This window comes from Gossypium hirsutum, chromosome D08, assembly GCF_007990345.1.
Source record: "Gossypium hirsutum isolate 1008001.06 chromosome D08, Gossypium_hirsutum_v2.1, whole genome shotgun sequence".
In the NCBI taxonomy this organism is placed as follows: domain Eukaryota; kingdom Viridiplantae; phylum Streptophyta; class Magnoliopsida; order Malvales; family Malvaceae; genus Gossypium; species Gossypium hirsutum.
Genome location: NC_053444.1, coordinates 54903454 through 54928000, shown reverse-complemented (window position 1 = coordinate 54928000; position 24547 = coordinate 54903454). Strand labels below are relative to the sequence as shown.

The 24547-nt window shown below is 33.6% G+C and overlaps 1 protein-coding gene across 2 annotated transcripts; it reads right to left on the bottom strand.

The window, feature by feature from the left end:
• Nucleotides 1-379: 379 nt before the first annotated feature.
• LOC107900691 (arabinosyltransferase XEG113) lies at nt 380-6289 on the bottom strand. Of its 2 annotated transcripts, none has more exons than XM_016826373.2 (13): nt 5855-6289; nt 5239-5508; nt 4960-5165; nt 4501-4606; nt 3886-4142; nt 3547-3682; nt 2660-2754; nt 2514-2567; nt 2008-2121; nt 1723-1821; nt 1517-1636; nt 1097-1183; nt 380-985 (listed from the first exon to the last, which is right to left on the bottom strand). In XM_016826373.2, exons 1-13 carry the CDS (start codon nt 6045-6047, stop codon nt 818-820), a joined length of 1905 nt encoding a protein of 634 aa, XP_016681862.2. In that variant the 5' UTR covers nt 6048-6289; the 3' UTR covers nt 380-817. The 2 variants fall into 2 exon arrangements, with proteins under 2 accessions (XP_016681862.2, XP_016681863.2); XM_016826374.2 differs by having other exon boundaries at nt 5239-5466; nt 5855-6232.
• Nucleotides 6290-24547: the final 18258 nt, after the last annotated feature.

Sequence of the window (24547 nt, the reverse complement as noted above, 5' to 3'; positions counted from 1 at the left end):
CAAAAATAGCTCGAACCGTTTCAAATAGATAAAAACCGAACTTACTTGAATCGACTCTTTTTCTCCTAACACATGAGCTGGTGTTGAATGTAATAAAGTGTATCAGTTTTATCAAAAAATTATTCTTTAATCAATTCGTATGGGTTGAATGTTTTATCGAATTTTTTCCATATCCAGATTTAGTTCCCTATTAGGCAAAAACAGGTTTGGAGACGCTCTCCTGGTATATACTTCATAAACTCAGACGCTCTTGCTGGAATACTCGGTCTTTCCGCACCCTACTTTCAGGTATTCATTCATTCATTACCATTCCAAAGATATTGAACATTGCATCAGCTTTAAGTAAATAGCAATAATAATCAAGTAACAAAGCCAAGACTTTTACAATAAAAGAAATACATGTTATGTTAAAAAAACAAAATCATCTTATAAAACAAGTTGTAAGCCGGACATGAAAGGTCCTTCAGTATGCACTATAACTTTCTTCAAATTATTAGCTTCATTTCTCCTTTTCCCCCCTATTTGTATTGGAGAAAGGCAAAACACAGTCAAAATTTTTGGACCTATGGGTACACAAGTAAGGGTTTATGTCAGATTTCAGACATTTTTCTTCTGAATAGTTAGTGTCAATACAACCTCATCCCATATCCAAATATGAATACACTTCATTTCTGGTTTCTGACTCTGTTAGGAATGAGACCAGACTAACTTTCAACACATTTATCTGTTTCTGCATCTCTTTTTCTGTCTCCCAAAACTTGGCAATATTTAGACTAAAAAAATGATGATACTCCAAATGCTTGGTTGGGGGAGCGCCTTAGAAAGGCGGGTGATCCTCCTCTGGGGTTTGGGGTGGGGCAGGTTTCCAACCTGATTTCTCATCCCAATACATGTCGTAATATATATGTCCAGGAGTGTGGTTTTCTACACAGCACCATATACCTACATACCTCTTCATACGGTTCCTGAATTTCTCCTCTCTTGTCTGAGTTTACATAAAACATTCAACATATTAGTAAATCGCAACCCAAATGTGTAAAAACAAAGTAAAAAAATAATGGAAGATGGGAAGCTGCAGCTTGATGAAAAGACTTGCCTTATCGGTGAAACTGTAAAAGGCACCTTGCATTGAAGAGAATTGGATGACTTTGACATCCTTGAATGAAGAGAATACTGTTTTGAACTGTATAATTCAGAATTAGAATTCAACAAGGTCACTACCAAGCCATTGGTAATAGCATGACGAGTAATAATACCAGTTCCATGAAAATACAAGCAGAAATAAGATAATTCGGTTATGAACTTAACGTAGCCTAAATCTAGCGACCTTTGATACTTGACCAACCTAAACTTGGACTAGTGTCTAACTGAATGAAAAATATATCTCAACATGGAACAATTCACTACTTAGGACATAGGACATAGGACATAGGATCCATTGCATCAAGAACATTGGGAGTGATTGCACTACTTTGAACAAGATATTTTACATAAGCATGTGAAGAATCAGCCATACCATTTCTTCAGTACTGTTTTTCGGGAATCTTAAAAGACCTGGTCGACTTGTGTTACTTGATGCATGGCAATCTTCAGTTCCTTCTTGACAAAGCTGAACATAAAGCCATGACTCTTTTACCTGAAACAACATTGAAAATTAAAGTTCCCTGAAGGAGATCAAAGAAAAGAAACAAATTAATCTCTATCACTAATATTTTCATTTACTTGTTGGGGTAATAATGGATTGTTGAGAAATGAGTACTCTCTGATGTTGATTGCAGGGCCGAATTCCTCTTCTGGAAGGTCTTTCAACATAACATTTACCTACAACAGTGCATAGCATATTCCTTAGAATTAGAACGTCTCATGCTCAAAATAAAAGAATCCACAAAATCCTTGCACTAAGTTGTACTTTAAAAGAGGCAAAATGAAGTGCTCTAATATATAGATTATTGGTTTCATGGTTGTACGCATAACGGTCTAATGGTCTTACAATCATCTACAATTTACCTCAAAAATATGGTCCAAAGGGCATAGAAAAGGTTGCCTAGTCATTGACCCCTCCAGAACTCCAGGATGTGAAAACCATAGTCTATCCAATCGGCACCATAATGGAGGCATAACCTGAAATTGACACAGTGAAAAGCTAAAAAGATTATTACTTAACCTTATCCAACTCCAATACCCAAATCTACAGATGGAATGGATTAGATAACTTTCCCCACACAATGTGATACCACTTGCACCGTTGAACCACATATTTCACTGGCTCTTTAATAAGATGAAAATTTCAATTTATAGATGTTTTACCTTGATTACTTTTGCTACCACTAGGCACAAGTAATTCATGTTAAAAACACATGCTCTAAGGGTGTAAGCCAAGATTCTCATAAGAACTACTTTAAATATCTTGGTTCAATTTCCATCACAGAGAAAAATTATATTCACGACACTCATTAGAACAGTAAACAGAAAACTCTTAAGACGATCATTTTGAATGATCATAGTGTTCTCACCAGTGTACGGTTCAACAATGAAGCGATAGCAAGTGCCGACCTTATTTGTTTCATCTGAATAAAATCGTCAACAACAGAAATTATGAGAATAAATACAGAGGATTCAAATCGCAGAAGCTTATACTTCTAAAATAATACACTCATACTTGGTAATTAATAAGAGAGAAGTGTGATTCTAGATTATGCTCCCCATCCAATAACAAGCTCTTCGGAATAGAAGGTTTAAATGACAAGAATCCTCCTGCACAATTCCTTCAATAAGTTAACTGGCAGCATAAAACATTCTGTGAACATCAAAGGAAGTTTCGATATCTGAAATTCAATTAACTTTGATCTTTCTTGCTAGATAAATTGATAGCCCCTTTGTTTAAAATGGGGCCAAAGGTAAAAGTTAAAGAAAGTTCTCATTTCACTACAGAACTCTTTAAGTTTCCCTGATAAAACTCGCAGGATAGTAGATTTCAGACTGTCCTGCATCCCATCATACCAACACAGGCATAAAACATGATAGGAGAGATATAAAAAATGTGAAAACAGTTGATGTTTCATTGCAAATACAAATGTGGAATTATACACTTCATGCATGGAGGACAAATTATCATATCTAACTCATCTGTTCCACAAAGTTTTAACCAATGATATATCCTAGGGAAAGCAAATAAATTATTATGGAGGATAATAATGTAACCAAACTGCATGTTACATGTACTATTTCCTTCATCCTAAAACACCCACGTCGCATAACATATGTCTGATGCCATAATCCATTTAAGATATGACCCATTCATCTCTACATGAAGGAAAAAAATTGCAAAATCTTTAGCATGTCCATGTCAGATCGATAAATATAACTGAAGCTCTGCAGGATGCAGGAACTGTCTTAAACAGCTTCGATGAGATAATATTGGTACTAAAACCAAATATCAGAAGAGCTGGCACAAAAATACCCCATACATTATAGTTGGTACAGAACATTTGTAATCATAATATAAGTCCTAACATCACATCTGGAAAAGAACTGGCACAAAATTACCTGGTGCATCATAGTACTCTGGTGGATCATAGAAAACCATGGCCTCCCGCAGCCGATGACGCTTCCCTTCAGTACCACCATACTGGAATGTAGTGTGCAATGCATATGGCTCCAGCCTAAGTTGTTCATACATGGCCTGCCAATAGCATTAAGGCTTAAGACAAGCTTAATATACAACATATGCTGCTATTTACTAACAGGTACAAGCAAGATAAATTAAAGCTCAAGGGTATAAACACAAAAAGGCATATAAGTGCAAAAACTGGAATTTCAACAACCATCAGTAAAATAAAAACATAAGACTATCAAATTCACCGTGAACAAGCATACAGATCCCACCTGAACAAAATAAGTGTGTCCACTACAAAATATACTTTCTGGTAGAATTCCCAGCTTGAGAGTTCCATCAAACGCATAAAAAAGTCCACTATCATCATCAACGGCTGGCCCTGTCTGCTTGCGTGCAAGTTCATTAAATCCATTCTGATCCCATATCTTGTCATCAGCTAAAAGCATATCTTTCCATTCTTTTGCCAGTTTTATGGCAGGCTCTGTCGGCCGCCAGTGGAAAATTCCTATATTGTAGGCAGCACCAACTATTCAAGGAAAAGATAGAATCAGTTGAGCGAAGGAGTCACAAGACTGGTAATAAGAGTAAAAAGAAGAAAATGATAAATTTATAAGTTAGACATTCTCTAATTCAGTGCACTGAGTGTTAACAACAAATGGAAAAAGAGGCTTAAGGCTGCAGTGCAAACTGAGCAGTCCCTGCTTCATAAATGAAGAGTTTAACACTTAACATAGAAGGTGAAAGCAATCTAAAGGCAGCGTAGGATATGCGAAATTAAAACGCTACATCAATCGACAACCTTTCTACTCTCTTCTCCTAGAAAAGAAGAGGGCAGGTCTCCAGTAACAATACTACTCTGGGCCACAACTTGAAACATTTTTTACCTTGTTTCCAATCAGCCAATCTGTCATCAACAACTGTTGGCACAACTTGGTCGCTTGAAGTTAAGATATCAGCATCAGGGTACTGAGCAAGATATGGAAGCGGATCCTGTGGAAAGGGGCAAGCCACATCAAGTATGACTTTAATGTATATCTTCTGAAGTGACCATTAAGGATCATGATTTAAAATATAAAGAAATGATGACAGCAGAGTAAGAAGCATTACACAAGCCAATAAAAGTACACACAAAGCAAATGCAACCGCCAGGAAAAACTAGTATTTCTCACTGAAATTTTATTTCTTATAGAATCAGAGAAATCCATATTCTTCCACAGTATGATAGCATTGTAATAAAATAAAACTTATCCAATTTAAGGGAAGAAAAAGTGAAACAATCAAACTATAGCTTAGTGTCATGTAAACAACAAAGAAAAACTTGATCTGGATTGGAAAGGGAGTACCTTGAGCCACACCATGTCTGTATCACACATCAATAGCTCATAACCAAAAGGAAGTATAGCATTTATAAGTAATACTTTCTCTCTCCCCATTTTATGAAATGTAGGAGAGCCCCATCCAACATCTATTGTGCTCATATCGCTGCCCATATCAAATACTGGAACACCTTCCCAATACAAAGCCTCCAACAGTTTGGTGTCCATAGCACCTAAATCACAACGATTCCAATTCATTGTCCACTTTTAAGCACAGTTAACTGCAGGAAGATTTTAACAACTTACCAACAAGAAGATTAGAAACATCAAGATCCGTCAAGTGTTTAACCCAAGTCAAGATGAAATCCATAAACGCAAAGTTGCCAAAGGTGACAATAATGACATTGTCTTTCGCCCTTTCTCCAACCAGTTCTTTTGTTAATTTAAAGGACTCCAAAGGTGGCATTTTCGAATTACTAGGCGGAGCCTCCCATATAGTTTTCAACTGGTTGCTACCAGGTTGTGATGCTTTGTCTGTTGGTTGAGAAATGTTGTTACTGAAATTAGAACCACCATCTACCATTTGAGGACATCAGTTAATAAAATCATGTAATTGACTAATGGTAAAGCAAATGCTAAAAGAGTGAAGTTGATGTACTGAACAGAACATCATAATAAAGGGTATCAAAGAAAGTCTTCAAAATTGCAACATAATTCCATAAAAGAAGCTAGGGGAAGAAAGGGTCTAACATACAAACAAAAAGTCAAACTAACAAAAACCCATTAGCAATATTCCATTTTGATTAGGATCCAATAACGAAAACAATGTTTACTCAGTTGTTCTAATAACATATGATATGCCATTTGCACATACATAGAAGCTTAAATTAAAAAACAAAAGAAAAAAGAACAAGGAGCGTACTTTGGGAGAGAGGAGGGGAGGAAAGCCAAGAAGTAGAGATAGACTGGGTGCTGGTGGAAGCGGATGGAGAGTAAATGGCGGAGAACACATAAAAAGAAGTCGCCACTATCCCCACGATAATGGTGGTGTATATCGTCAGAAACAGAGGTTTAGAAGCAGCAGCCTCTTGAACTGCGTTTCTCCATCCCCCCATCTTTGCTGTGGGTTCCAACTTGATCTCTTTTTGGCGTTGAATTTTTTCAGGATGAAAATGCGAAACAAAGGAAAGGGGGTTTCGATTATAGTAGTCCGGACTCCATGTTTAATTTAGGAGTTTTCAGATCAAATTCAATAGCTGTAGCAACTTGTTATGTAAGAGCTGTAGGCTATAGCTTGGTCAACTTTCCCAGCCCCTTGTCTTTTATTTATATCACAAATCAGCTATTATTTTAGAATTTACCATGTGGCAAGCTGGCATAGGGACTATTATAAAATTTACAACAACATAGAAGAGAATAGATTTCTATTGAGTCATACACAAAATGGCAAGCGATAAGTGGTTTTAAGATCAGGGTGTCTGGTGCAGAGCAGAGCTTGGTGATGGACAACATTTCAGAATCTTGTCCGAATTTTGTGGGATTATGGCTTGGTTTTTACTTGGAAAACATTTTACAATCCCTTCATTTGATACATGTTTTAGTCAATGCAATATTTCATTTTGCTTACAAAATAACAAATATTTCACTAGAGTGAAAACCCCCTCGGTTCACACTCGGGGATTTTCAAGAAATTTTTAATTAATCTACGTAAAATTAAATTTTATTTGTAAAAGTAAAGGGGAATAAAAAGTTGGAAAGGTGATATAATTGGTAGATTAGAAAAATTAAAGGAAAGTTCATCTTAGCATATAAAACAAACCATTCTAAATATTTTACAACACCAAAAAAATTCATTCTAAATTTGAATAAGAGGAGGTGAGAAATGAGAGATGTAACTATGCATATTTAAGTAAAAATACCATAATAATTTCTATATTGCATTTTTTTCTTCGAGTAAAAAAAATAAGTAAACTGATCTTTCTGCGCACATGTGAAAAAGAAATTATTTAAAAGTGTTAGGATATTATGATATGATATTATCTCTTAGCAATTTGATTCATAATGGATATTATAGGATATTATCTTTTAGCAATTTGATTCCTACGTAACTACTACTGTATAGATATATATATCCTTAAGGTCTATCAATAAAATTCAAGTGGCATCTGAACAAGGTTTTTGACACAATTTTTTTTTCTTTCATCATTCTAAATGCCTGGCGGCGAGTCTGCTCCTCCTCCATCACCACCAAGGAGGGCGACACTTCCTGGTTTTACCGTTGAGCAATAGTAGTCTCTTTTAGCGGTGTTTGGTAATAAACAATCAACTTCCACTCGGTTGAATGGTAAGTTCAATAATAATTGGATTATTGATACGGGGTGTTCAAATCATGTTACGAGTGATCTTATGTGTTTGACGAATGTGAGAGATGCTGTAGCATGTTCCATAGGACTCTCTGATGGCCAAACAATGGTGGCTACCCAAGAAGGAATGGTTAAATTGAGGAAAAAATTCAATTAAAACACGTTCTTTACATTCCTAAATTAAACTGTAATTTAATTTTGGTTTCCCAGTTGAATGATGATATGAACTGTTTTGTCCAATCTTCTACTATCATATATGCTATTCACCTTCATTCGAGGGAGCTGATTGGAACGGGTGAGAGACGAGATGGACTTTACTACTTCCGACATGTTTCGATGGTCAAAGTGGTTTCAATTGAAGCTTCATCCTCTTTGGAACTTTGGCATAGAAGATTGGGTCACCCTTCCGAGAAAGTAGTAAAATTACTTCCTTATGTTAGTAACTCTAGAGATAATCTAAATAAAGCATGTTAAATTTGTCATCGTGCTAAGCAGGCTAGAAATAACTTTTCAATTAGTGAACAAAAAACCACTCGTATTTTTGAGTTAGTTCATTGTGATTTATGGGGTTTTTATGACACTCCTTCATCTTGTGGATCTCATTGTTTTTTGACATTAGTTGATGATTTTTCTCGTGCTATTTGGGTATATCTATTGGAAAATAAAAAAAAGAGGTTTTCAAAGTTTTCATGTTATTCATTGCTATGGTTGACCGCCAATTTCTCAATAAAAAAAGTGTGTTAGAAGTGATAATATGACGAAATTTAATTGTTCAGGATTATTTTCTTGCAAATGGCATTATTTTTCAAACATCTTGAGTTGAGGCTCTTCAACAAAATGGGAAAGTGGAGAGGAAACATCAACATATTTTAAATGTAGCTCGTGCTTTACGTTTCCAGGGAAATCTACTTATATCTTTTGGGGGAGAGTGCGTGTTGGCTACATCTCATCTCATTAATCAAACTCCTTCACCTCTTCTTCACAATAAAACACCCTATGAAATGTTGTTTGGTAGCCGTCCTTTGTTTGATGATCTTCGTGTGTTTTGGTGCTTATGTTTTGCTCATAATCAACGTTCTAAAGGTGATAAGTTTGTTAGTCGAAGTCGAAAGTGTGTTTTTGTTGGGTACCCTTTTGGAACAAAAGGGTTGATATTTATATGATCTGGATTCTAAGAAGTTCTTTGTGTCCCACCATGTGAAATTTTTTGAGGATATTTTTCCATATTTGGATGAGAATGTTGCAACCATTAAGCCTGGCAATGTTGCTGTAGCAACCCGTTTTTAGTGGTATCAGAAACAGTGGTTTCGAGATCGCGATTTCGATTAGTCAATATTTTATTATTTATTTAATATTTATATAGTTATTACAATGTCGTATTAAATTTTGGTTAGAAAATTTTAACGTTTAGATAGTTAATTAAGTAAAAAGGACTAAATCGTGAAAGTTGTAAAAAATAATTACTATAAGTTAAATTATATAGTTATAAAACCATGAATTAAGTGCTTGAAATGGTAAATCTACCAAATTGAAGTATAGTGGACAGTTAGGTGATAGGTTTTGTGTGAAATTTGAGTTAAAATGTTAATTTAATAAATAAACTGAAAATAAAAGATAACAAAACATGTTGTCATCTTTATTTTTTCATCACCACCGATTGTAAGAGGAGAAAAACACCATTTTTGAGTTCTTAAATTTCGGCCAAGCTCTAATTGGGTGCATGTAAGTGTTTTTCAACCCGTTTTTTTCATAATTTTTATATTTTTGACATCATTGTAGCTTAATCTAGCTAATCCTGAGACTAATTCATAAAATTGTTAAAATTTAGAATTATGTCATGGATGAATTTGTGATGTTTCTGAAGTTTTTTGTTAGATTATTAAACTTGATAGTTAAATATGACTATTTTGTAAAGTGATTTTGGTTAGTTTAAGTTAAAGGACTGAATTAATAAAATATTAAATTGAGCATGAAATTCTTGTGATTAATAAATATGGGCTATAATGGAATGAGGGAACATTTGGCTAGCATGAAGTTGGTGTAAATGTGATAGTTTTGGAAGTTTCAGGTTTAGGGATTAAATTGAATAAAAGATAAATGTATAGGGTAAATGTGCAAAATGACGAATAAGGGTCAAATATGTGAATTTAAATGTTTTGTGTTATTAAATCAATTAATTGAATAAAATTATTATATTTAAATTAAGAAACGGATCAGTTGGTTGATAATTGCGGGAAAGGAAAAGTCGTTGAGTAGTCGTTGTCAAATGTTGATAGCTATTGTATTTTGGTAAGTTCATATTACATTTATTAATGTTTTAATTAATTATGTGTTTGGTTATATGAATTTGAATGATTCTGTGATCTATTGAATGATAATAAAATTGAAAGATTATGGTTTGAAAGGTAAAATTTGAGTATGTAATGATCTTGGTAAAACATGATAAGCCCGAGTGAACTTAGTGAATAGTTAGGATACAAATGACATGTCATTAGGGCGTATCAGACACTAGTTGCCGGTGATTACAGTATTAGGTACTTTGTACCTGAGTTACAGTATCAAGCACTCTGTGCCAATTTATATTTATTAGGTACTATGTATCGATGATGGATACCATATCGATGGCTTGAGATCTTGCATATGTTACGGATTCTCTGTAGCTTGTGTGAGCAACATCATATATTGGTTAATTTCCTTTCGTTAGCTTGTGTGAGCATTACCCTCTCACATGCTTGAAGCCAATTTACTATTGTTCTCCAGGAAAAACAGTTAACTATTGAAATGGAAATAGAATGACATGATATAATGAATTATATTTGTTTGATTATATCTTGGTATGTGATTCTTAACATGATATGAACTATTCAGGTTCAGCCACTTCTCATACTTGGAAAGATGAAACAAGACAAAGGAATGTTTATTTTATGTTATGTATGATTTATAAATTAAATTGGCAGGTATGTGATGTTTTATTTTATGAACTTACTAAGCTTTATATAAGCTTACTCTATTTGGTTTTTCTTCTTTGAAGATTGATGGACTTTGGCTGTTGTTTGGAACATCATTGGAGATCACACTATCCAACAACTCTTTCGGTAGTTATTTGTATATTTTGGTCTGATTATAAGTGGCATGTAAATAAGGTTTCGGTATCTTTATGTTATTAGGTAACTTGGTGATGACTTGTATCATTTGAGATGTAATTTTGTATTTGGTATCTTGAAATGGTAGCTTTTCACTTGATGCCTTTGTTGATGAGATGTTGTTGAAATGGTCATTTTGGTTTTGGTAATTTATAAACTTATGATGAAGTATGTTTGCATTTGAAAGTTTAGTATAAATGGATGATTTTGGAATATGGTATTTGAGACTTGGTTGATGATTGAATAAGGTGGATGTGTTGATTATGTCTTAGTTTGGATAGTTGTTGTTTATAGTTGAATTGTAGTGCCATTGATGGCATATTGGTTAGGCACATACGTTGAATGTGAATTGGCATATTTTGGCATGTTTGGGTACATTTTGAATAGGTTTATGTAATAGTAAATGAATGGCTTTGAGTCTAAGAAATTGTGGGTGATTTGGCTTATGTTTTAAGCTATTTTGGGCACACACGGTCTGTGACACGGTTGTATGACCCGACCATATGGCCTCTTTGAATTTTTGTGTAGGTTTGTCCACATGACCTTAGAGAGTTACACGGCCTAGCTACATGATTGTGTGATCCTAAGTTACACGGGCACAAGTTGTTGTACGGTTTGGCCACACGGTCATGTTCTTGAGCCATATGGGCTGAGCTTTGTCACACGACCCATGTTTCCACTTTTTACTCAAACTTTTGTAAAAGTTTCATTTTAATCCAGAATTGTTCTCGATTTGTTTTAAATGTTCCATGAGCTCAAATTAAGTCCTGTTTTGATTGAATAACATGGAAAAATGATTGCAAATAAATTATTTGTTTTTTTATTAAATTGTGAATGATGTCAAAGTGTTAAAGTCTTAATATCTTATAGCTTAGGTTGGGTGACTGGACTGGGTATAGGGTGTTACAGTTGCCTTGCCATATGGGAGTGTAGACATAATTTTTTATACATATTTTGGTAAATTAGAGGTGTTAGAATCCGCGATAGTTCCTTTGCTTGCTACTCCAGAGCCTATGAGTTCGCCACTTGTGAGTTTTTCGACACTTGTGGTATCTTCTTCTTCCTCCAATAACACGGTGGTGCAAAGGGCTTTGGGCAATGATGCTCCTGAATTGAGATAAAGGCATATTCAGAAGTTTCCCTCTATGAAGCTTCAAGATTTTTTCACTCATACCGTCATAAAGAAAAGTCTATCTCCCACCTCACTTGTTTTAGAGCCTTCCACAGTTTTTTAAAAAGGCTTTGAAGGATGTGTGATGGCATGATGCTATGCAAAATGAGATTTGTGCTCTAGAGGATAATGACACTTAGTCTATGGAAACACTTCATCCTAAAAAGAAAGCACTAGGTAGTAAGTGGGTGTATAAGATTAAATATAACTCCAATGGAAGTATTGAGAGACTTAAAGCTCGTCTTGTTGTTTTTGGTAATCACCAGGTAAAAGGTATTGACTATAATGAAACTTTCGCACCTGTGACGAAAATGGTAACTGTTTGAGCTTTCTTAGCTATTGCAACTTCGAAAAATTGGGAGTTACATAAGATGGATGTCCATAATGCCTTCCTATATGGTGATCTTGATGAAGAGGTTTACATGAAGCTTCCTCTAGGTTTTGCTCCTGATAAGCCTGGAATGGTTTGTCCTTTGCTCAAGTCTTTGTATGGGTTGAAATAGGCTCCTTAGTTTTGGTTTGCGAAGCTTGTTACTGCACTAAAAGGTTATGGATTTTTCAATCATATTCTGATTATTCTCTCTATACATACACTAAGGGATCTGTACACATTAATGTGCTAGTTTATGTTAATGATTTGCTTATTTCTGGGACCGATTCCGCTGCTTTGGAAACTTTTGAGGGGTATCTCATTTCTTGCTTCCATATAAAGGATCTTAGTGTTTTAAAATATTTTTTGAGGATAGAGATAGCTCGCAACTCTTTGGGGTTATTTCTATGTCAAAGGAAATATGCACTTGATATTATTCTAGAGGCATGTCTTTTGGAAGCAAAGCCTGTAGGATCGTCAATAGAGAAAATTCATAAATTAGCGCATGCTACAAGGACAATTTTATCTAATCCTGACCCGTAAAGACGGTTAATGGATCATTTGATTTATTTGGCAGTGACCAGACTTGATTCGACATACTCGATTTATGTTTTATCCCAGTGTATACATGAGCCGAGGCAGGAGCATTGGAACGCGGCTCTGGGTGTTGTTCGGTACTTGAAAGGCTCTCCTGGCCAAGGGATTCTTTTGAGATCTGATAGTGATTTATCCTTGAAAGGTTGGTGTGATTCGGATTGGGCTGCTTATCCATTAACTCGGCGTTCGCTTACTGGCTGGCTTGTCTTTTTGGGATAATCTCTTATTTCCTAGAAAACTAATAAACAACATACTATTTTCTATTCTTCTGCTGAGGCTGAACATAGGTTTATGGCTTCCATCACTTGTGAACTCAAGTGGCTGAAAGCCTTGCTATTGAGCTAAGGTGTTCATCATCCTAAAATAATTCCTTTATTTTGTGATAGTCAATCTATGCTGCATATTGCACATAATCCCGTATTTCACGAGTGTACTAAACATATTGAAGTGGATTGCCACTTTGTTAGGGGTGCAATCCAGGATAGGTTGATTGCACCTTCTTATGTTCCGACCTTCATTCAGTTGGCTGACATTTTTACAAAGGCGCTTGGTAAATTGCAAATTGAATATCTTCTCAGCAAGTTGGGTATTTATGATCTGCATGCTCCAACTTGAGGGTGTGTTAGAATATTATTATGGGATATTATCTTTTAGCAATTTGATTCCTAATGGGATGTTATAGAATATTATTATGAGATATTATCTTTTAGCAATTTGATTCCTAATGGGATATTATAGGATATTATTATGAGATATTATCTCTTAGCATTTTGGTTCCTACATAAGTACTACAGTATAGATATATATATATATATATCCTTAAGGTCTATCAATAAAATTTAAGAGATTACCCTATTCTTGTAAAAAAAGCATAAACATGCTAAGTTGCATGTATGTTTTGACATTTTTGTACAATTGTGTAGTTTTCATTTTGTATATTTTTTTGAAGGATATTTTGTATACTTAAAGCATTTGTGCTCTTTTTTAAGCCCTTAACTAAGTTGGTGTCACAAGTCAACCGGGCACCAACTCAATTAGAAAAATTAAAAAAATACCCTTTCATATTACATTATTCAAGGGCATTTTAGCTTTTTTACTTTTAAAATAACAAAAAGAAAATATGGTAATGGTGATATTTGAACTCACACCAATGTGTAAAACATTAAATTTACCATTCAACCAAAAAAGTATTTTATATTTTTTGTACATTTTAATTTTATTATGCACACTTATCTCCATCAATTGTATATCTATATTATTTTTTAAGTCCAAATTGAGTTGGTGGCACAAGTTAACCTACCACCAACTTAGTTAGGGAAATTATAAAAATGTCCTTTCATATATTATTCGAGGGCACTTTAGTTATTTTTCATTATTTATTGTATGTTATTTTCAAACACGAATGTGTGTTACATGGTTTCTATACGCATATGCATGAGATAGAATTTCTAGTTAAAATAAAGCAATTCAGTTTAGAGAACTTTTATTTTATTACTTAAGCTATATATTATATATCTTCCCTTTTTTTATATAGAAATAACCCAAAATTATTAGTTATTTATGAAAATGACCCACTTGAAAGATTATGTACGTAAATGACATATTCTTTATAGTAAAACCTGATGGTGCCATAGGTATTGGCGGCACCACCCTTCATAATCACCCAATGATTGGCCCGTTAGAAAAAAAAATGATTGTTTTGGGTGGTGCTATAGGGATTGGCGGCATCAGTGGAAATACATGTTCTCTTGGTTAAAAATAATTATATTATGAGGAGGAAATAGGAAAAAATATTTTTTGATAGGTGGTGTTGTAGCCATTGGCGTCACCACTATCAAAGGGGCAGAGAAAATAGCTTTTTTTAGGTTGTGCCATAGGGATTGGCATCACCGGTGTCAGAGGGTTTAAAATTTTGAATTTTTTTGGGTGGTGTCATAGGTATTGGCGTCACCAGTTGAGGCAAATTTAATTTTTTTGACCCAATTCAAGCTAAGTTAAATATTATTTTGTAAATTATTTGATTTGAGTTTAGGGTTCCATTAATTATAATTCCACCCCTTTATCTTTCTTTTTTTAACATCCTGCCCCTTATTCTTCTTTTTTAATTCCCCTCAATTTTCTGTTTTTTAAAATTTCTCCCTCTTCTTTCTTTCTTTTATCTTTCATTCATTTTTCTTCTCTTTTTTATTTATTTATCCCTTTTTTTCCTTCAACCTTAATTTATTCTTCTCCGTTTTATTTTCCTTCTTTATTTTTCCATTTTTCTCTAAATATTTCTATGGTTGTGTATGTCAATTGTACCATGGATTTTATTTATGTTAAGTATGACTCCTATTTAGTCAAATTTGAGAAATAATCTTCTACTTAAACTATGTTTATTTGTTTCAATCAAACTCTGATTAATCTAAATTATTTTATTATTATTTGACCGTGAATTTATCATATAAATAGGCTCTTTTACAACCTTAGAAAATACACCCATGAGAGATTAGAACTCATAGCACTTTTAGAGAATTTTGTGTTTACGTTTTGAGGATTCTTTGTTTTTGGGTTTTCGGGGTTTAGTTTTTATCTCCATCTTTTGTACTCTTTGTTCTTTTGCCATTATAGTAAAATTATATTTTCCTGTGTTTTTTTATCCTCTTTGGAGGAGCTTTTCCACGTTAAATTTGTGTGTTCAATTTCTTAGGTTCTTCCGCTATTTTTACTTGTTCGTTGCTTAATCGGATTGATCCCCAACAAGTGGTATCAGAGGTAGTTCAATTTTTATAGATCAGCCCATTCAAAGATGACAACAACAAGGTTTGAAATTGAGAAGTTCGATGGTGTCACAAATTTCAATCTATGGCAAGTTCGGATGATAGCGATTCTAGTTCAAACCGGCCTGAAAAAGGTCGTTATCGGGAAAAAAGTTTGAGAATCTAAATCAAATAGAATGGGAAGAGCTTGATGAAAAGGTCTTGTCTGCAATTTAGTTGTGCCTCACGAATACGGTATTGTAAGAGGTATTGATGGAGAAGACCTCATCTGCATTGTGGCAAAGGTTAGAAACTCTTTATGCAACTAAGTCTCTGGCTAACCGGTTAGTGTTGAAACAACGTCTATTTACATTTCACATGAACGAATATGAGCTTCTTAGAGATCACATTAACCAATTCATTACTCTTTTAAATGATTTAAAGAATGTTGAGGTTTAGATTGACGATAAAGGTCAGACTATGCTATTATTTTGCTATTTACCCCTCATATAAGTCTTTTAGGTAGACCCTGATTTATGGCAGAGACAAACTCTCGTTCAAGATGTGAAGGGTCATTTGTTGAGTAGAGACAAACTCGACAATGAGTTTGGTTCAGATAGCAAGGTAGATAGGTAAGCTTTCGTTTTGGTTGCATCAAAGAAGCGAGACAAAATGTGTGGCCATTGTAAAAAGTTAGGTCATGTCAAAGTAGATTTTTATAAACTGTAAAATAAAAGAGATGCTGAGAGTAACGAGGAAGATGTAGCTGGTGCTAATTTGGTCGATGAAAGTGGTGATGATTTCTTGTTAGTGTCAACGAGCGATAACTCCAAGCTTACATTTGAGTGGATCCTAGATTTGGGATGTTCTTTCCACATGTGTCCTAATAGAGAATGGATCTCCACATACAGTTCGGTTGAAGGTGGAGTTGTGCAGCTTGGAAAAAATTCATCCAGTAAGGTAATTGGTATTAGTACTGTTAAAATTAGGATACATGATGAGACGATTAGGACACTTTCAGATATCAGTTATGTACTTGATTTACGAAAGAATCTCATCTCCTTAAGCATTTTAGACTTGAAATGATGCAAAATCAACATCGAGCAGAACGACATTAAAGTATCTCATGGAGCTTTCATTTTGTTAAAAGGTAAAAGAATCGGTAGTCTTTATATTCTGGAAGGTTCTACAGTGACCGGTGAAATCGAACGGCCCTCGTCCGTTACGGAGTTAAAGTTAACTCGTTTGGAGCGGAGGGAACTTGGTCATAGGAGGAAAAAATGTATGAACATTTCGCTGAAGAAAGGTTCCATTTTAGATGCAGGTTTTGAAAAGTTAGGGCATTGTGTTCGTGAAAATCAAACCCGAGTTAGTTTTGATTCGGCAGTGTACAAGTCGAAGGCTAGAAGCCTTCCAGTTTCTAAGCACAGATTCAGCTTAGTTAATTCCCTGCATAGTTTAAGATAGGATCGTGGCGGGCTTTAGCAAAGATGACGTTGTGGAAATATGAGTCAAGGTGGAGATTTTTTAAGTATGACTCCTATTTCAATTAAATTTGAGAAATAATCTTCTAGTTAAACTATGTTTATTTGTTTCAATCAAACTCTGATTAGCCTAGATTATTTTATTATTTGACCTATGAATTTAGCCTATAAATAGGCTCTTAGAAATCATAACATTTTTAGAGAATTTTGTGTTTACGTTTTGAGTGTTCTTTATTTTCGAGTTTTTGGGGTTTAGTTTTTATCTCCATCTTTTATACTTTTCGTTCTTTTGCCATTATAGTAAAATTATTTGTAATGCCCCAAAATTTTTATTTTTGTTCTTGCGAAGGTGTGACACAACTGTGTATCTGCTTCAGTGGTTAAGTGTTCTGGGTGTGTGAGAGGTCCCAAGTTCAAGCCAGGACTTGGGAAAATTTTGGTATTTTTATGAATAAGCCCTATTTTTGGTCAGTAGGCTTTTAAGTAAAAGTTGGAAAATAATTAACAGAATGGGCTTGTTGGTCAAGTGGATAAGTGGAGTGTTGGTGTGAAGGAGGTCTTGTGTTCAATTCTCTGTGATGGCATGGAGGCAGTATTTTTTCTCCAATTTCGGCTAAGAGTTGTCTTGGGGCAAAATTCTGAGTAGTTGCGTTTTAGTGGGTTAATAGGGAGTGATTTTTGGAGATAATGGGGGAGAGGTTATCAGAAAATAATCTGATTATCTTTTTTTTTGTAGAAAAAAAGTAGAGTTTCGATTTTCACTCCAATTACCCAAACTTTTTCTGACGTTTTCTTCTTTTTTTTTTCCTTCCTTCGCCGATTCTTTCCCCTAGTTGCTGCCGAAATTTCCATTATTTTTTCCCCTTCCATTTCTTTCTTTATTTTCCAATTGATTTGGTTGTTCATTGTTGGTTGCGTGTGTTTGGTAAGTAATTGTTTTGTCTATTGTTAATCGTTCTTGGTTAATCTTTGAAAAGGGGATTTCTTTTTGGTGTTTAGGACTTAATCATGGGGCTGGTGGTTTTGAATCGACGCTATGATTGTGCGAATTTGTGGTTAATCAAGTGATGTAAGGGTTTTATTAGGTTTTTAGTCGAGTTCCTTCCAAAATTGGTTGATTAAAAACGAATTAAGTGATTAATTTGGAGATTTGTTGGTCGATTTTTAGGTTCTGTAGGCTTAGGAGTGCTTACGCATCAAAAACAATACCAGGTGTGTACCCGAAATGCAGAAAATGAGATTTGGCGAAAAGCCGAAATTGCTTGTTGTTGAGAAATAAGAGAAATAAGAGAAAATGATGCGAAAAAAATTGTAGAGAAGAGAAATAAGGGTGTTATAAACTTGGAAATCAACTGTCTGCACTAAAATAGTTTTGGACAGCAGTAGTAGTGTAACTTTGAAAAATCATAAAAATAGTGGAAATTGAGTTAGAGGTTGAATAAAATATGAAATTAAATTTTATTGAGCCTAGTTTTTCATGGAAGAAACAGTGTAAGCAATGAATATGTAAGTTATGAGATATAATAAATTTCGTGAGATAAGGTCAGAATGGGTTTGGGTTTCCCTGTTCTGACTTTGGAAAAATCATCGAAAATTCTAAAAAAATAATTTGGGGCTTAAATTTATATGTTTAAATCCTTAACAAGTCTATTTTTAAGAGAAACAAATAGAAACAGCATCCGAATTTCGTACTAAGAGATAAGTAATTTTTAGTAAGGAAATGTTGAAGCTGTCAAACAACAGAATCGAGATAGATTTGAAGATTTTACTGTACTTATTTGATAAACTATAAAATCTAAAAATTTTATGGTAGAAAGGTATTTTAGTCTAGTTTCGAATACATCAAGCGGATCTTAATTTGGAATTCTGTTGCTCAAGACATAAATAATTTAGGGACAATGACTCAAGAAGATAGCTTTGAATGAACACATAAGTAAATAGTGAAAACATATATGAATATTTAGCTAGCGTGGGTTACATTAAAAATGGATCACACAGTCAAGGCCAATTTGGCCGAGTGGGCCACAGGGGCACACACGGGCGTGTGGGCCTATTTTTACCGAAATTTTTCTAAGGTTGCACGGGTCACCCAAGTGATTGTGAACCTACTGTAAGGTCGGTAAGCGCTACTTAAACCCCTAAATGTGTTAAATTGACTGAATTATATCTATACTGAGCATGTTAATATCTGAACCGAATATATGTACTGAAATTGCATAATAGCATATCATCGATTGTATGCTGCATTGCATTGGGTTGGGGGTTGTTATTCAGAGGAAGTGTACTGAAAGGCTTTAAGCCTAATTTACTGGCAGCTCAGCTGCAAACTACTGTTTTGTGCCGCAGTTGGCACTACTTGAAGTGTAGGGATGGGTGAGTTGATTATATCCCCACATGGAGTGTAGGGTTGGACGGAGATGGTGTGTAGAGGCTGGTTGGGTAGGATTTTGCTACTGCATAACTGTTATTGCTACTGATACTATGATGGGCTAAGGCCCTACTGGATTTTTGACATTATACTAAGATGGGCTAAGGCCCAAACTGTCATTGATATTGAAAAGGACTTAGTCCCAAGATTGTTCAACTGTGCACTGTGAATACTGATTGTTTGCTTGTTTCTGCGGGATTACACACTGAGTTTACGTAAACTTGCCCTTTTTGTTTAATGTGCACGGGTAATCCCCAGACTTAGATGGATCGGTGCGACGGAGGACTCAGCGATGACCACAAAAATTTTTGGACTTCATGGTTTTCAATTTACGTTTTATGATTTAATTATTATTAATTATTTGGGTTGTAATTTAAGGACCCTCTGGGACTTTCGTTTTAAATTTTGGATTTTTATTTATTTATTTTACTTTATGGATTTATACCTGTTGGTCATAGGAAATTCGGTTTTCAAAAAGTTAAAATAGTTTCTAAACACATGATCACTTAAACTGTTTTAAAGCTTCCGCAACGAGAGATGTTTCAAAACAAATATTTTAAATGAATAAAGACGACTTCCTAAGTTCTAACAAAGGTTTACTAAAGATGATAACATGGAATGTTTTCAATGTAACAACGAGGTTTCAAAAACACTATCGTGTGACATTGCCATATACGGCCATAACGTCTAGGCTGGGTTTGGGGTGTTACATTTTCTTTGCCCGTGGTTTTTTATCCTTTTTGGAGTGATTTTTCCACGTTAAATTTGTGTATTCAATTTATCAAATTCTTATGCTATTTCTACTTTCTCGTTGCTTAACCGGATCGATCCCATCAATTTATAATCTTGAATTTATTATGTCCAATTAAACAATTAATTAACATTGCAAAAATATATTAAATAGAAAATAATCTACATAGAAATTTTTTAAATAGGTATTATTTTTCATAATTCAAATCAAATAATTTACAAAATAATATTTAACTTAGCTTAAGTTGGGTCTAAAATATATTAAATTTGCCTCAAGTGGTGACATCAATGCCTATGGCACCACCCAAAAAAAAATAAAAAATTTAAACCCTCTGACACCGGTGACGCCAATCCCTATGGCACAACTCGAAAAAAGTTATCTTATTTTTCAAAGTTCCTCTGACACGGGTGACACCAATGGCTATGACACCACCTGTTAAGAAAATATTTTATTTTATTTTTCTATTTTTCCCTCAGAATATAGGTATTTTTTTACCGGGGAACGTTTATTTCTACTAGTGTCGCCAATCCTTATGGCACCACCCAAAAAAATCATTTTTTTTCAAACGGGCAAATCATTGGGTGATTATGACGGGTGGTGCTGCCAATACTTATGGCACCACCAATTTCTACTGTGGAGAATATGACATTTACGCATATAATTTTTAAAGTGAGTCATTTTCATAAATAATTAATAATTTTGGGTATTTTTGAAAAACCTTATATTTTCAACTGTTAAGGAAGTTTAAAAGAGTAAATAGGGGTAAATTAGACTTTTTATTAAGTCTTTTAATTGAATTTTTTTTCATTTTTATAATATTTTCTAACCCTTATTAATATTTACTCTTTTATTTTTCTAAATATTTAAATACTTAGTTGTTATTTATCAAAATTAAAATTTTGGATATGATTTTTTTATTTAAATATATATCTATATAATAATATATTTTTCCACACCCTTTTCTAATAAATAGTGAGAGTGTGGATAACTTTAATTATAAAATTTTACACTTTATTAATTTTTTAATTTTAATAATTATAATAAATATTTTTATTATATTATCTTTAAAACTTATTATTATATTTATTATTATTGTAAAACATTGTTCTTTTTGTGATGCTAATTTGTGAATAGTGGATTTAAATTTTAACAAGAATGATATTGGAAGCTTAGAAGGCTTGATATCTGTCATTGGAGAAAATGTTCACGGTGCATTGAAAAGGATGAAAAAAAAGATATTGAGTTTTTATTTTTATTTATTTTTAGTGATTTGAGTTTGATTGTGTAACTTTATTTTAATTTTTATGGTAATTTAAATTTAGTTTGAGTGAATTTATTTTGTATTTGATCGGCATATGTAATGATCTGATTTTTAGTAGTGTTAGAAAATGTAGTTTTGGAATTTCGTTACCGTAAATCGAGTTTGTGAATATTAAATAAGGATGTTTACAGAGTTAGTATATAGATGAATTAAAAATTTGATTAGTAATTTAACCGAAATTGTGAGTAATTAAGGCTCAGGGACTAAATTATAAAAGTTTGATTGCTATAAAATTTTAATTAGGAAATGACTTGGGGACTTATATAACAATTGTCCAAAATATTAAAATGACAAATAAACCAAATTAAAATAGATGTTAGTCGGGTTTGATGTTAAATGCCATTAATATGATTAATTAAAAGATTTTATTTAATTAATCATGATTAAGTTAACTAATTAAGTTTAACTAACCTACTAACCTAAGTATATAAACAAAATTTAATGGGAAAGGATGAAAAAAGTCATCATCTTCCCCAAAACCTCCTATCCACCATTGAAGAAGTTTGGAAGCTAGGTTTTAACTTTCGACTATAATTCTAAGTCTCTAGCCATTTTTCTTTGATTTCTTTTTTTCTTTTTTGTATATTTAAGGTTATGGGAGCTTGATTTAGCTAGCCTATAACGCCCCATACCTGACCCGATCGCGGGGTTCGACCTATAAGGTGCCATATTCGTTGTTGGAGCAACTACGATCAAATTAAATATAATTCATATCATTAGACACACAAATACGAGTAATATGAGCAAGTAATATGATAAATAATCATTTCCAGGTCTTATACGAGTTTACGAAAGCTTTAATGTTAACTCAAGGTCAAATTCAGACTGAATTGTAAAGAAATTCAAATTTTAGGGTTGACGTCAAGACGTGAGGGAATTTCTCGTCGCGATGACAGGGTTTCGCATCTCGTCGTGACATTATAGGTCATTTCTCGTCACGACGTGGTATGTTTGACATCGCGACATCACATACTATTTTTGCAATTCCAATTTTCTCAAAACCTACAATTTTTACACACAAACATGTTACACTACTACACCTAAAGATCAATAAACTTAAGTAGCTTTCAAACACCAATTCAAACATTTCAACATTCTTAATTAACAATATATATGACATATCACTTACAAGTTATCTAATTAGTATTAATAGTTGCAACTTTTGATGCATTTCAACCACATTTAGAGCTCATATGTATACCATCATTTATTAACCTATACCATACATACAATTTCTAATTCAAAAGTGCATAAAACATAATATTGCACCAAAATTAACCAACCCTAGATACATGCCATTTAACTAACGAAAGAAGATACACAAGCACTATTGAGTCTAGGATCTTTGACTGGATGCTAAAGTCGATGTTGGGGATCTCATATTGAACTTAACCTACACACGAAAAATAAACCGTATGCTGAGTAATAGGGGTTAGTGGTACCTTTATGATTCAAGATATTATAATTTAATATAAAAGCTTGAAAATAAGTATGTGAACTCAATTTGTAACTTATATAAGTTCATATATACATGTAAGTATACAGGGATGGATTAGGATTTTATTCTAAGGGGGCAAAACTTCTAAATCAGAACGACCTTTTTTTAAATGTAAAAAAGTTCAAATTCTTCTCGAATACTATTTTTTTCTTATCAAACAAACCAATTTAATGTTTTTTAAAAAGCATGAACAATTTAATTGTAAAAAAATAAAAGAAAAAATCAGACTATATAAAATTAAATATTTCTTTCCAATATGAGAAAAAGAATAACTGATACTATACTATACTAAAAATTTCATAAATATCATTATAATTCCAAAAATTAAATTAAAAAAAACTTGGCCTTAGTCCTATTTCTCAATACTAGGCATCCTAAATTGCACCCTCTGCTTTTTCATAAGATCAAACTCATCAATGATAGAATCTATTGGAAATTCTCGGGCTATCTCTTTTTCCATGTATGCCACCAAGTAAGTTGAAAGAAAATCATCCTCCATTTTGTTGCGAAGCCTTGTCTTCACATTTTTCATGGGTAAAAATGCTCATTCGGTGGTTGTAGTAGACACGAGAAGAGTTAGCACAAGATGAATAATTCTATCAAGAAGAGGATAAATACTTGGCTTATTTGTCTTAGCTATCACTTGACACAACTTGACAACTGTAGAAGTTTTTTGCAACTCCGAGCATCTAGTTGAATCTTCATGTGTAGCTTTTCTTGCTACGTAAAATCGTCTGGATAAAAATCATTCATAAGCTTGCAGATATCTTCCACTCGAAAAGCTTTGTAATTATTGTGTGGATCCAAAGTGGAGCTAAGAACAAGTAACTCCACTACCTCATCATTAAAGTGAGAATTCATTTCTGTTAGCAATGAATTGATACCAGCAATTTATATATCAAACCGATAGTGATTCTCAATTGTGAGGTTATATTTCTGGATGCGAGACCAACCTCGACTAGCTTTGTACGAAGAACTTAAATTTGGGACTTCTATCTCATGATCTTTAAAAAATAACTTCACTTTCTCAAACAAAGGATCTAACTGCCTTCGGACGTACTAACATCCAGAATAGAAATCCTGTATAAAAGATATAAAAAGTGGTATCCGCAAGCGTACGGTCAGGTTGTAATATAGTTACAATGGAGTAGGTGAGTACTCCAAAGATCGTACCCAAGGGAGGCGAGCTCTAAATTAATTCTAACCTAAACAAGAATAGATTTAATTAGTACTTTAATTGGATTATATTACGGAGAACAAAAAGAACGGTTTTGGTAAACTATACTAATAATAATAAAATAAAGTAATAAATAAATAAAACACGAGAAATCAAATAGTAAAATATATCAAATCTGGTCATGGGTGATTAGCTCGCTTCGTTAATCATAATCAACTGTCAGTTCTGGTTTCCTCTTTCAATGAACTAGTCGATATCCTAGCAGAATCTTTCGATCGTCTACTAGAATAATGAGTCAACAAGAACTAATAATCTCTCATCCTCGTAGTCTAGACTGGTTTAAGGTTAAGGTGTTCACGGATAGACCATACCAAATTTGGGTTAATTCCCACCTTAATGACTTCCTAGGATTGTCAGGCCTAGGGTTAAGTGTAATAGCCCAAAATAGGGCCTAGTCGGAACAATGGTTTCGAGACCATAAACCCGAAGTAAAAATATTTAATTTATGATTTTTTAGAGTTTATGATATGTTTGGGTGATGGTGTGAAAATTTTGTTAAGTAATTTTTATCGAT

Excerpts from the sequence above, each read along its gene's own strand:
- LOC107900691 (XM_016826373.2), bottom strand. The coding sequence starts at position 6,047 with ATGGGGGGATGGAGAAACGCAGTTCAAGAGGCTGCTGCTTCTAAACCT. Across the intron at positions 3,683-3,885 it reads GACACACTTATTTTGTTCAG|GCCATGTATGAACAACTTAG; the intron begins GTGGGATCTGTA and ends TGCTATTGGCAG. Across the intron at positions 2,755-3,546 it reads AGAGTACTATGATGCACCAG|GAGGATTCTTGTCATTTAAA; the intron begins GTAATTTTGTGC and ends GGAATTGTGCAG.